This window comes from Equus przewalskii, chromosome 19 (assembly GCF_037783145.1).
Source record: "Equus przewalskii isolate Varuska chromosome 19, EquPr2, whole genome shotgun sequence".
Classification (NCBI taxonomy): domain Eukaryota; kingdom Metazoa; phylum Chordata; class Mammalia; order Perissodactyla; family Equidae; genus Equus; species Equus przewalskii.
In genome coordinates, this window is record NC_091849.1 from 62,399,979 (window position 1) to 62,414,362 (window position 14,384).

A 14,384-nucleotide genomic window follows, 5' to 3' on the forward strand; every position below is an offset into this window, starting at 1 on the left:
AATGCCAGTTTTAATTTGCCTGTTAGACATCTCTACTTACATATCAAACCAGATGTGTCTAAAACGGAACGCGGTGTCTTCTTGTACTACCTCTTCTCTCATCCTTTTAATGGTACTCTATCTGCTAAATTACTTGGTTTGAAATACCTCTGTGTCACCTTTGATTGACCCCACTCCCTTGCATGCCACATCCCAAGATTGCTAATATTATCTCTGAGCTCCTATAGCATTATCTATGAACTTCACTTTTCATACCCATTATAGCTTATCTCATGTCAGTCATTTTTATATATGTTAACCTTTCCTTAAGTAGGGTCTGTGACTGCCCTCTCCCACCCCCACATACACACTCAATATTTACTATAGTTCTTCCTGGTAGGTGTTCATTATAAACCCATTGAATCAATGAGTGATCTTTTCAATATTATTTTCAGTATCTAAAAGCTGAAAATCAAACGCATATATTCGGCAACTGATAGTTCCAAGTCTGAAGGAACTTGTAAACTTAAGCCATGGCCATTTAAATCTTTTTATCCTCATTCCTGTCACCCATCCTGCTTTTGGAACATTTGATATGGACACTGGATAGATTTAGTAATTGAATGTAGCCCGCGTTGTTTGAGTCTTGTTTTAGCTTTTTCGGGATTCTGCCATAAATGTTGTTATTAATATGAGGAAGAGACTGGGGGTGGTGATTTCGTGTATTGTCTGTCATTGGAATCCGTGAAAGAACAGTTCTCTTATGGGTCAAGTTGTCTGATTTTGTTTCTAAGGGTGCAAAGCAACAACAAGTTACTGACAGTGCCCAGAAATACATACTTGATTCATAAAACTATAAGATATTCCTACAAAATCGAGTATAGTGTATAGTTCTCATGTGAGAAAAACTTGCTGACGTGAATTAGAACCATTGTCTGCTGAGGGGTTTGTACCACTGCTGCTGACAGGTTAGGAAACATACGAAAAGCAAAATAATGTAATGTTCCCTGGGATCTGTGTATTTATATGCATTTCACAAAGTAAAATTTAATTAGCAATAGTACTAATATTAACATAAGAAAATATAAACACGAAAGAAAGCATAACTGTAAAATTTCTCTAATCCATGGCCTTCCCCGTCTGTACAGATATCTGTATTACTGAGTTTCTAACTACTAATAGATGAGAGTGGATCTTTTGCGCTTGAGTTACTGCCTAAGGATTAGTTAAAACTTTGGCTTACAAGTCATTCCTTTATTAGTTGCCTTATGCATGGCAAGACTCTTGCCACCCCTCTGGTTATAGCAACCTAACTGCTTAAGAGCCAAACTTTACACTCACACGCAGAGATCAGTTCTGGCCGAAAAGCTAAGTCACTTAATCTGAAGTCTTGCCATTTGTGACAGCACGGATGGACCTTGGGGGTGTTATGCTGAGTGAAATAAGCCAGACAGAGAAAGACAAACACTGTGATTTCACTCATGTGGAAGATAAACTAACACATGGACAAAGAGAACAGATTAGGGGTTACCAGAGGGGAGGGGGTCGGGGGAGGCGAAAGGGGCAAAGGGGCACATATGTGTAGTGATGGATAAAAACTGGTCTATTGGTGGTGAACACGATCCAGTCTATGCAGAAACGAATATATAATAATGTACACTTGAACTTATACAATCTTATAAGCCAATATGACCTCAATGAAATAATTAAATTGAAAAAAAATAATAAGCTTCAGGTTCTTCATTGATAAAATGGGAGCAATAATGTCCTCCTGTCAAGACTGTTAAAGGATTAAATGAAATGCTGCATGTAAAATGATTTAGATGGTAAAAATAGCTCTCAAAGAAGAGCTGCCTGAACTAAAATGATATTAACATTACAAATTTTACAAATTTGCTTTCACATGAACATCATGAATCTTTTAAGATATTTTTTAACAGAACTATTAAAAATCAGCTCATCTAAATATCAGTATTAGTGGCTATACACACTTTTTCAAATGACTTATTAAAATTGTTTTTATGTTTTAAGATTTCCACTTGTGCCCAAATGTGAGTTTATTAGAATATACCTGAATTGAATTAGTATTATTATTGGGAAATAACATGAAAGAATACTATTCTCTAACAATCATGACTTGCATTAGATAATACTAAAATATGAGGATAAATAATAATAGCTAGTCTGACCAGGCAAGGGAAACAAAAGAAAAAATAAATGAATCTACATCAAACTAAAAAGCTTCTACACAGCAAAGGAAACCATCAACAAAATGAAAAGACAACCTAACATTTGGGAGAGGGTATTTGCAAACCATGTATCTGATAAGGGGTTAATATCCAAAATATACAAAGAACTCATACATCTCAACAACAAAAAAACAAATAACCCAATTGAAAAATGGGCAAAAGACATTGCTCCAAAGAAGATGTACAGATGGCCAACAGGCACATGAAAAGATGTTCAACATCACTAATTATTAAGGAAATGCAAATCAAAACTACAATGAGATATCACCTCATGCCCATCAGAATGGCTCTAATTAACAAGACAGGAAATAAGTGTTGGAGAGGATGTGGAGAAAAGAGGACTCTCATACCCTGCTGGCGGGGTAAACTGGTGCAGCCACCCTGGGAAACAGCATGGAGATTCTTCCAAAACTTAAGACTAGAAATACCATATGATCCAGCTATTCCACTTCTGGATATTTATCCAAAGAACATGAAAACAAGAATGTCTAAAGATACATGCACCCCTATGTTCATCGCAGCATTATTCACAATAGCAAGACTTGGAAACAACCTAAGTGCCCATCAAGCGATGAATGGATAAAGAAGATGTGGTGGATATATATTTACACAATGGAACACTACTCAGCTATGAAAAAAAGGGTGAAATCTTGCCATTTGCAACAACATGGATGGGCTTCAAGGATATTATACTAAGTGAAGTAAGTCAGAGGGAGAAAGTCAAATACCGTATAATCTCACTCATAAGGAGAAGATAAAACAACAACAAACACACACGTAGAGACAGATTGGATTGGTGTTACCAGAGGGGAAGTGGGGAGGGAGGAGGGCAAAAGGGGTGCTTAGGCCCATGTGTGTGGTGACGGATTGTAATTAGTCCTTGGGTGGTGAACATGATGTAATCTACACAGAAATCAAAATATATTACGATGTACACCTGAAATTTATGTAATGTTATAAGCCAATGTTACTGCAATAAAAAAAAGAAAAAGAGCAATAATAGCTAACATACGTATGGCACTTCCTGTGTTCCAGGTGTCATCTCAGCACGTTACACACCTTAGCTGAGTTAATCTTATGAAGTAGGACTGTTGGTCCCCATCTTGCGGATGAGGGCTCTGAAGCACAGAGAGGTTGAGTGGTTTGCCTCAGGTTATAAAGCTAGTAAGCAGTCGTGCATGGTTCAGACCATTTCCTGTTTCACCATTAATGATATTTTCAAGAACTTTAGAAGCTATTTCTAACTGCAGTTTTAAACATTAACAAATATTCATTAATTGATTTTAAAATTGTGATATTATCACGGGTTAGAGCAAATTTTTTCCCTTTTGGGGGCGGGGGGGATGTCTAGAGAATCATGAGATATGAGTAATCAATTCTGGGAAATTGCTACACCTGTCTATATACAAAAATTACTTTATTTACAAAGTAGAAATTTATGGGTTCACGTCAGAAGCATAAGTAAATAAAACAGGACAACATAGAACAATGTTTACTTAATCAATATGCTATTCTCAGGTGTTTTTAAACAAAAGCCTTCGTGATCATTTCTTTTATATTGTACTCTGCCAAAGCTACAAAGTCTTGGTTGCCCAGGGCCAATTATTGTTTCTGTTTCTTCTGAACAGCCAATTTCCTGTTCTTTGGGGAAGACCTAAAATAACCTGTCTAAAGCAAAATCCAGCCATCTGCCTTCTTCCTTTTTTTATTTAAACAAAGCCTCCCCTGTGATTCTTCCTTTTGAAATAGTCTATCTCTGCAACATATCATTAGTTAGTAGCTTTTCTTAATTGAAAGCTATTCATTATTTCAAAATTAAGGAAGTATTTAAAAGCCTGAAATTTGTGTGATTTCTAAAACACTTGAGAAATGTTATTTTTTTGTAAAAATCGTATATTTATTACGTGTGAATTGCCTTTTTTGTTTTGTGAACACAATAGATCTGGTAATAGGCTATAGAAATGTCACTTTTAAGAGGAAATTATCTTTTTTGATTAAGGCATTACAATTATAAACATCCATTAAATTTTTTTAGCAACTTCTGACCAAAAAAACCTATAGCATTCTACAGATTGGTCATAGGATATATAAATAATTTACACAGTATGGATATGGCATACCAGCATGTCAGCCTTGAATAGCAAGGGAAAGAAAGAAGATGAAGAAAGTGGAGCAAGGAAGGTAAATATTATATCCAGACTAGTGACTGCAGTGAAGTGGGCAGGATTACTTCGAGAGAAGGATCATGGGCACTCTTGCATTCTACAATGAGGGCTCAAAAATAGCCAAGTAAAAATCTATTAATTGTCAGAATTTCAGAAACAAAACGTTTCTATTTTAACATCTTCCAAAACACATCTGCTTAGAAAGTCTTTACCAGCTGTTGAAGTCTGACAAATAAAATATAACAGTTACAGAAGTCTCCTCTGTGCCGCGAGGGCACAAGGTAATCTCTCCTTCCAGCAGGTTACAGGGGGTGTAGTAACAGGTGTCACGATTTGTAAATAACGTTTTATTTTGTTTCTGAAAGTGTGGAAAAGAGTCAGCATCAGCTAACATTATTTTAGGAAGCAAATTCTTTCAAATGTATTTAAAGTAAATGAGTAAAAATAAGAATAGTTCGATATTTCTGAGAATTGTGTCGGTTTTAAAAGCACAGGGTTTTCTCAACCTCAGCACTAGTGACATTCTGGACTGGATAATTCTTTGTTGTCCGGGGTTGTCCTGTGCAGTGCAAGATATTTTGTAGTATCTCTGACTTTACCCACCACACGCCAGTAGCACCCACACGCCTCCACACCCTCACACTCCCCAGCCCCCCAGTGTGACAACAAAAGTGTCTCCACACACTGCTAAATGTCCCTTAGAGTGCAGAGCTACCAGTTTAGAACCATTTCTTTAGCCAATTCCAGAGAGTAAACAGAAGATGAGTCAATATGAATTGCTTTAAAACGCATTAGAATTTTCAGAAAAATTAGTCGTCAAAGGTATCAGGAAGACTAAGATAATGAGGACGAAAGTTACCGTTACAATGTCATACATAAATCATGTTATACAGTCCAGAAAAATATGGAGGATTTACTTTAATCTTTTTATTGGTAATCCTGAAAAGTAACTAAAATGTTTAGAAACTTTTTTAGTTACACTATCTCATTCTGTAGATGGGGAAATCTTGTTATTTTTCTGCGTTAGAGGTTGCTTTTCAACCAAGAGTTAGCCACTTCAGGGGCTGGGTGAAGTAAGCAACTGAAGACCAGTTAACTAGGTCATCTTTGAGCAGGTGGAATCAGTGTAGGTGTGGAGAGGATGAGCCTAGAGTATAAGACTTCTGAAATAAAGACTTCAGACATTGTTATTAGCTGGACTTCAGCTCAGATGCAGTACTTCCATAATTCCCAGCAGCATTGCGACTCGAGCCTCCCACGTTTCACTTGCAGTCTCTGCCCTCTCTAGCCAGCACTGCTAGACAAGGAATTGAAATCAAAAGATTCAAAGAGTCATAGTCTGTGTCACTAACTTGGTTCTTGGATAGAACAAAAAGCAAACCTTCTGTGCAGAAGCACAGTATTAGTATGAATACATTGTTGTTGAAAAACTATTATTAAAATAGACTTATTACTAAATTTAAAATGCATTTATTTTGTTTGTTTTGTTTTTTCAGATTTTCCCTGAGCTAACTTCTGTTGCCAGTCTTCCTTTTTTTCTTTTTTTTTCCTTTTTTTTTTGCTTGCGGAAGATTAGTCCTGAGCTAACATCTGTGCCAGTTTTCCTCTACTTTGTATATGGGATGCCTTCACAGCATGGTTGATGAGTGGAGTAGGTCTGTGCCTGGGATCTGAACCCAGGAGCCCAGGCTGCTGAAGCAAAGCGTGCAGAACTTTACTCGGCCACGGGACCAGTCCCTAAAATGCATTTTTAAAGCACAGGATTGTGTTAGGAATCACGTTTAGAAATATGACAGTGTAGTATATTTATATCAGTATCAGGATCTTTATTTATTTCATCATCATGGAATCTGAGAGTTAAAGGGTATCTTAGAAATCCTCTCATCTAATCTGCATTGATTTTGCATACTTCCACCCACTGAGCTGGCTGAGCCTGAGGAGACGTAGACACTCTCCTCAAGGATCTCAGTCTAAAGCAGTGATTCTCAACCTGAGTATCAGAATCTCTGCAAAGAGCTCTTATTTTGAAAAATACATTTAATATAATTTTTTAATGTGATGCCTATCATTCTTATAATATAAACTATGTATACTACATAAACCATAGAAATAAAGCAGTGGCAAGAAATGGGGTGGTAATTGCAGAGGAGTATAAAGTCTAAGGACAGGTGATTGATTTTTTTTTTCAGTGGGAGACAAAGTGTTTTGCATACTGATAAGAATGATCTGTACAAAAGAGGAAATTGGTGGCGCAGGCGAGGAATGGGACTGCTACTAGAGCTGTGTTCTTACGTGCGCAGGAGGGGAGGGACCTGGCGTACTCTTGAAAGGACCAGCCTGAGGTGGGACTGTGACACTTCGTCAGTGCGCAGGAGGGGAGGGACCTGGCGTACTCTTGAAAGGACCAGCCTGAGGTGGGACTGTGGCACTTCGTCAGTGCGCAGGAGGGGAGGGACCTGGCGTACTCTTGAAAGGACCAGCCTGAGGTGGGACTGTGACACTTCGTCAGTGCGCAGGAGGGGAGGGACCTGGCGTACTCTTGAAAGGACCAGCCTGAGGTGGGACTGTGACACTTCGTCAGTGGGAGCAAGAGTGAGACAGACATGAAGGTACAGGAGTGGCAGGCTGGTTTGCGTTTAGGTGGGAGAATGTGGAACTTCTCTTCTCCTCTATATTCTCAGTGAAATAAGAAGCAGGGTCATAAGGTGAGAGTGAAGAGAGTGAAGAAGTTGCTGTGGTTTGAGGGAAAATAGTCATTTAGGAAAGTACAGAAACGAACATTGCTGAGCAAGGCTGCTGCGGGCACGGCGCACAGCTCAGAAACGAACATTGCTGAGCAAGGCTGCTGCGGGCACAGTGCACAGCTTCAGGGAGTGGTGTTCGTGTTGACTGGAGCAGATGACACCCTGGAATTGAGCAGTGCGGCAGCCCTTTATGGAGAACACAAATGTAGATAAATGAAGACCCAGTTTATGCAGCTTAGGATAAAATTTCAGTAACAGAATTGTTCTTAGATTCAAAAAATACAATACCAAAAACAACTTGGGTAGAAGGGAAGATGATGTACCGTGGGACATGGTTTTCATATTTTTGGCCGGTTTACCCCTTAAAAGAATTTTGAAAAAGTATGTACCCCCTTGTATAATTTTACAGTGATGCCTAAAAATATTTTCTATAACTTTAAGTAGTTGCAAAGGATATATTTTCTGGCATATCACATAGTACATATTTACTGTAATTATATTTTTATAAAAATATAAAGACAACTCATTCTATTGGAGGTATAGGTTTAGCTCATTCAATTTATAAAAAGTGTGTGCCGTAAAGTACAATTGACAAAGCCATTTCTTGTTATCAGTCAGTCAAATCACGCTTTTTGTCAGAAAAAGTTATATTTAATTCGTATTTTGCTTGGTTCCCCCAGAGACTTTTATGCTCCAGGACCGTACACCATAATAAGATCTGAAATCAATTAGAGAATATCTTTCTCTTGTAAAGTGGGAGAAGGACAAGTCAATTTTAGAAGAGTGCTCGTATGGAAGTTAGGGTCTGGAAGGGAATTTTCCTAAAGCTGTATGTGCCCGTCTGCACCATGGAGAGACTTCAGTTACCCCTGGGTGAACGCGTAGCAGTTTGAAGACCGCTGCTCTAGGACATGTAGATGATTCCCAAAGTGGCACTAAGGCTAACGAAGACATTGGTATCAAATGATGCCAAAAGTGGAATGAATTTGTCTCGTGAAATGTGAGAATGAAGGGGAAAAACAACTGTTCTTAATATTTTTCTAAAATATAGTTTTAAATGTTTGTGCAATTGAATTAATTCCTATTATAGACGTTTGATTATTTCACTTATATCTCTAGAATTTTATGTATTCAAATTGCCAAAAAGTATGTATCTTCTCATTGGGAAAAAGGGAGGATGACCTTATATGTGGCACAGAGGACGTGTATGGTCTCCCCTGCTGTGTGTGGGTCTGCACTGTTAGTATTAGAGTCCTTGGGTTCCAGGGGAGAAAAGCTTCTACCAAGCCCTCCTATATTCTGGACCGTGGTAGTCGCCACAATTGGCTTGTCTCTAAGAATCTGAATTTCAGTGGACAAAAAGTATCAAAATTCTACTCTGGAATGTTCCAGAACAAAATTCAATGCATTACACACCCCAATTTTTATGTATTGCCATAATCGATGTGTATCTTATTTAATAGTCACATAAAATTTTTATTTTTTGTTTACTAGTCTGAGCCAAATAGTAAAATTAGAACATTACTGGTTCTAAAGTGGTAAAGAACATGGTTTCACTACTTAGATTAACTAATTAACAAAGTATCCCAAGGTCCCAAGCCCTAAATTCACCTAGTTTACTAAAAAATATTTACTAAAACATAGGGGGCCGGCCCCATGGCCTGGTGGTTAAGTTCAGCACGCTCTGCTTCAGCACCCCAGGTTTGTGGGTTCAGATCCTGGGCATGGACCTACACCACTTGGCAGCCATGCTGTGACAGCATCCCACATACAAAATAGAGTAAGACTGGCACAGATTTTAGCTCAGGGGAGAATCTTCCTCAGGAAAAAAGGTATATATTTACTAAAAAATAAAAATAAAGGAAGCTGACAAAAGTCTGTGGATGGATCATGATTTTTATTGAAAAATCAAGGCATGTAACCTCTTGACATCATACTTAAGGAGAAAATATGAGTAATATTAGGCAAAACTCAGATGAAAACTTAAACTAAAAAGTCAGCTGTAAGGGTGTTTGTTTTTATGGAAGAGTGTAATTTTGTTTCTTTGGAAAATATTCCTAAATATTGAGGACTAGCCTTTGGAAGGTAGGAATATCATGACTTTCCTGTAGAATTTTAGTCCACACCCCATACCACAATCCCTGCTCTTACTCAGTACAAACACATTTTTCATATCAGCATATAAACTACATAACAATGAAGCTGGGGGTTTTGTAGATAATATGTGAAAATTTGGAGAAAGAATTCAAGTATTTTTAAAGCCATAAACTTAGTACTACTGAGGAAATAAAATTTTCTTTTGGTCACTTAGTATGATACTAATAAGTTGTTTTAAATCTGGTGAATTATTGCATTGTAATTCAGTATTTTTCTCCTCACAGGGCTTCACTATTTCAAAAATGTTGTGCTGGTGGGGTCTCTACAGGATCGCTATGTTCCTTACCACTCTGCCCGCATTGAAATGTGTAAAACAGCTTTAAAGGACAAGCAGGCAGGTAATGATGTCAATTATAAATTCTCAGAGAGGTCTGTCTACAAAGGAGCTTCTTCCCAAACTTTTCTTTAATCACCTTCTCTCTTCTCTCATCCTCATCTCTCCTTTTACTTCCTTTTCCACCTCCTGGTATCGACAGCTCTCCCTCCTCCAGTTGTCTTCCTGTCTTTCCTCCTGCCGTGTGAGATGCCTGTGCCAGTGAAGCAGTCACTGCTCTTATGAAAGAGCTCTTTCATCTAATTACAAATGCTTCTCCGTCCCACTGCCTCCAGTGTGATCTGAACTTTGGTTTCCTCCACGTTGTCAGGATTGGTGTTTGTAATAAAGGTTATGCTGCGAGCTAGTCTGTATCTCACGTTTAGTCAAAGTGGCAGCAAAGACTTGCTCCTCTTTAGTGATAGTGAATGATATAGATTATATTTACTCTTTCGCTATTTTTGAATAATAAAAGTAATTTAAATCATAGCTATTTGGAGCCAGAAGGAGACTTGAGTGCTGTTTGCTCATTTTATAACTGAGGCCCAGAGATGCTGAGTGGCTTATTCAAAGACACAGCAGTTAATTACAGGCATAGGGCAAGACCCTGGGTGTCCTGCCTCCCCGAGTTGCCTCACTTCCTTTGTTGGAATGAGGCTGATTTTAAATGCACTCTTAATCCTTTGCTTTTCCACAGCGTGACAATGACAGCTCCTTCAGGCAGGGACTCTCATGTACGTTTGTATTGGCATTGCCTGGTATGGTGACGGGCACATAGTAGGTACTCTATTCATTTAACAAACAATTTTGAGCATTTTGTGACTTGAGAACGACCCTTTTTTTCTTTTCTACTTTCTTTTTTACTTACATTCTTGCAAGGGTCCACTTAAGGGAAAAGGCTCGAGTCCACTTAGGGAAAAATTCAGCGTAAGTTTAACTTTCAGATGGGTCACTGAAACTAGATAAATGTCCTTTGTTTTAACAGTAAAATTCTGTGCCACTGGGGGACAGGGAATCTAATAAAGACAGGTTTGGACTTCTTCCCTTGTAAATATTTTTTAAATAGCATGGAACCAGAAATCCACCTTGACTCACAATGAAGACAAGAGGAGAGGTAGGAGTGAAAAAGCCTTCTGCGGATCTATGTGATATTAGTCTTTCTCTTAGACACCTCTCTCTGCTTTCTGTAATTGCATCTACACACTGTTCCCTTCTCATCCTTCCTCACAGCTACATCCTCCCTCTCCTCTGAAATTTAGTACTGCCTCCCTAAAATTCACAGGTTCCGTGGGTACGTGTTAGCACTCATCTGTTGATAATATAGTAATGCATAAGCATTAAAAACTGTTTTGCCCCTTATAAGGCAGCTTGTACTTTTATACGTATGTATATCTAACCTTTATCTTTTATATTTAGCATGACCTTAATAAATCCATTGTAAAAATTAATCAAAAAGAGGGAGATAGTACAGTTTTGGAATTAAAAGCAGAACCAAGCATTAAGTAAACCTTCAGACCAAAACAAAGATCTTTGAGCCAAACTCACGTTGTTCTTCTGACTACAGGAAGTTGCTGTTATTTCTCAAAATAATTGAGAAATATGTGGAATAGTGTTGACTGCCATGGAAGCATTCTTAAAGCGCTTACTATAAAGTTTTAAATTTTGCCTAATCAAAATGTCTCAGCGTGGCTACCTTGCTTTTATAATGGTTTAATGAGTCATAAGTAACTTACTGTTGAATAAAACTATTTGCTCTGTTATAGTTATAGCTTGGAATCAAAAATATCAAGTTGATAAGAATAGCATGTAATAAATTTGTGATTTTTACTTGGCTAGATAAATAATGTGATTATATTTTCTATAAAACAGTCTCAAAAATGATAGTCAAAGAAAAAAGAAACCTTTTAAAAGACATTTTTCTGCTTCAAATGGAAATAATGTAACTATAATTCATGAATTATACAAAAGTTGGCATAGAACTTTTTTCAGTTAGTCATGTGAACTAATTTTCCTTTTTTCTATTTGTTCCATAGGACAGATCTATTCAGAAATGATCCACAACTTGCTTCGCCCAGTTCTGCAAAGCAAGGACTGTAATTTGGTTCGCTATAACGTCATCAACGCATTGCCCAACACAGCTGATTCACTCATTGGGAGAGCTGCACACATAGCTGTTCTTGATTCGGAAATATTTTTAGAGAAATTCTTTCTGGTTGCTGCCCTTAAATATTTCCAATAGGATAAAAACGTTATTAGAGACTTGACAATTACCTCATTCAACAGTGATTCAAATAATGTATTAAACTGTAGATGCTGATAAGTTCTAAGAAATATTTATATCTTTTTATATGGAAGATAATTTATATCATCCATGTTTAGAGCTTTTTAAACATCAACTTTACTTTTTAGGTAATGTGGCTGTGCAATATTTTTTTAATTTTATCTTTTTACTTTTCTATTACTTTTTCATATATTTTGCTACATAAGTGAAATTTCAGTGAAACTTCAAGCCCATATGTATGTCTGATTGTTTATTATTGGCTTTCCACAATCCTCACATCAGACACATCATATTAGAGGCCATTATTGCTAGAATAGCATGGGATTTTAAATTTTCTAGTATTGGGGTATTATTTAGTTAATTATAAATTTTACTTTTAACATTTTACTATGTTTTAACTGGAAATAAAATTATGGCTGCTAAAATATATTTTTTGAAATCAACTATTTAGCCCTATCAAACCAGGTAGTTCATATATGACAATGTTATAAAAGTTTTCTATAAAAAGTCATTATTACTGTTGCTATTAAACATGTGTCATGCCTATGAAAATATATTTTCTACTGGTGATTTCAACATTATTTCTCATATTGACTTTTATTACTGGAACTTTTCATGTTCATGTTAGCAGCATCTAGAGATTCTGAACGTTTGAATGCCCTCTGGTTTGAATTAGTTGGAATGTTGCCAGATTTGGTAAAGTTGCTTGAACTTTCTGACTACATTTCTTTAACTTTTTTCACAGACTTCCTTGTATGTACATAATAATTAAATGTTGAAGTTTATGAAATACTTTTATGAATTTAGATAATTTTTAAATATTGTTAAAATTTGTTGAACTAAGAGTAATGTAAATAAAATAATTTGTGTTAAAAATGGAACAAAATAATTAACTGTACATGTTTGGTGATACAGATGCAAATGTTTTTGATATATGGAGATGTTAAGTCTTTTGACTTTACTAAAGGTGCTGAATAGCATTAAGTTCACCATTTCCTTTCCTGGTTTACTTGTGAAAATAATAATGCACTAAGGGTGGATAGAAGGTCTGTTTGCATTCACCAGTTGTGATGGACAGAAGGTTTTTGTAAGTATATATTGTATAATTGATGCATGTTTATTTTTAGCATTGTGTTATTGCCTCTGGTGTTAATAAATGAACAAGTGACTGTGTACAGAACAGCTAAAACACTTGCTTATTTTCAGAATACTAGAGGTATATTTTTATTTATAATTGGATAAACTATATCAGTGAACTCTATAGACCAGCATGATTGCATAACTTATAACCTTTGTAAAGTATTTTTATAATTTACATCTTTTCCATGTGTTAAGTAGTTAAAAGGTATTTCATTGATTGCTCTTCATAATTCTTTTTAAAAAGTACTTGAAAATTCAATGAATTGAGTAAGCAGCAATATACCAAGTGTATTATAACTCGAAAATGTAAATATATGCATTATTCACCACATACTTTTGCGACACACATTTTCATCCTCACATACCTTGGCTCTGAGTTTGAAATGTCATGCTTATTCGAAGTTTGAATAATCTTCCAGGTTTATCAAAGGATTCATTCTTACTCATAATCATATAATTGTATTTAAGGGTAAATCACTCTTATGATCATAGTTGGTTGATTGGTTATTGGTTGTTTTAGTACAGTTTTAAAAGCACATCAATGATCGTGGTTTGAAATCTAACAGATTTAACTTCTGATTTACCAGAGAAACTTTCATATGCTATCTGCCTACAAATTCAGATGGGAGGGGTGGGTGGAGTAAGGGTTCTGAGGGAGAGGGGAAATGATTATCAGAAACAATATAATTGACTCTTAGAGAATGAATCTCATTAAAGTATGTACCAATAAGGATTCTTGGTTGCAGACAACAAAAAACCAATTAGGATTAACTTAGGCAGGAAAACAGTTTATTGGAAGAATATTAGATATATCGCTCACAGAATTGATGGAAAGGCTGGAGAACCAGCTTTGGAAAACAGAAACCAAAGGAAGCTAGATGACCAAAACCGTAGCCAACTTCCAGCCTCAGGGAGAGCTGCGAGTTTGTTTACTTCTGTGGGCGGTGAGGCCTCTGAAAACCGGATTCCAAACACCCTGCTTGTTTGCATCACTAGTTCCAGATTCAGAGACTGGTGGGAATGTCCAACTGACCAAGCTTATTTCGTCTTGCGCCAGCACTTGGGCTGTCAAGCATCAAAGACAGCAAGGATATGTGACCTTAGCTTCCACAGTAGAAGATGGGAACATTTCTCCTACCAAGATTCACCAAACATATGAAACGGGTTTGATGACTGAGCACCAAATACAAAACATATCAGAGGTCTGCTGTAGTCCATCTTGCCTCCGTATGGTTGCAAGAGTCTGCTTAATTTGTACAACTCAACATGTTATTTCGAGGAGGTATTCCAGGAGATGAGATGCCCCTGTCAGACTCCTCTCCCTACTCCTTTTTCCCCATGGTCATCAGGGCCAGT

The 14,384-nt window shown here is 36.9% G+C and overlaps 1 protein-coding gene across 29 annotated transcripts in view; it reads left to right on the plus strand.

The window, feature by feature from the left end:
• FAM135A (family with sequence similarity 135 member A) overlaps nt 1–13,077 on the plus strand; it is a 112,525-nt gene extending 99,448 nt beyond the window's left edge. For 28 of the 29 annotated variants that reach the window (XR_011529839.1, XM_070584851.1, XM_070584864.1 and 25 more), the window contains 2 exons: nt 9,519–9,632; nt 11,641–13,077. Coding sequence is in view for 27 of the 29 variants with exons in the window: in XM_070584851.1 (XP_070440952.1) it covers nt 9,519–9,632; nt 11,641–11,846 (320 nt within the window). In the remaining 2 variants the exon portion in view is untranslated. The remainder of the gene's footprint in view (nt 1–9,518; nt 9,633–11,640) is intronic. The other variant, XR_011529838.1, reaches the window with a different exon arrangement.
• Nucleotides 13,078–14,384: the final 1,307 nt, after the last annotated feature.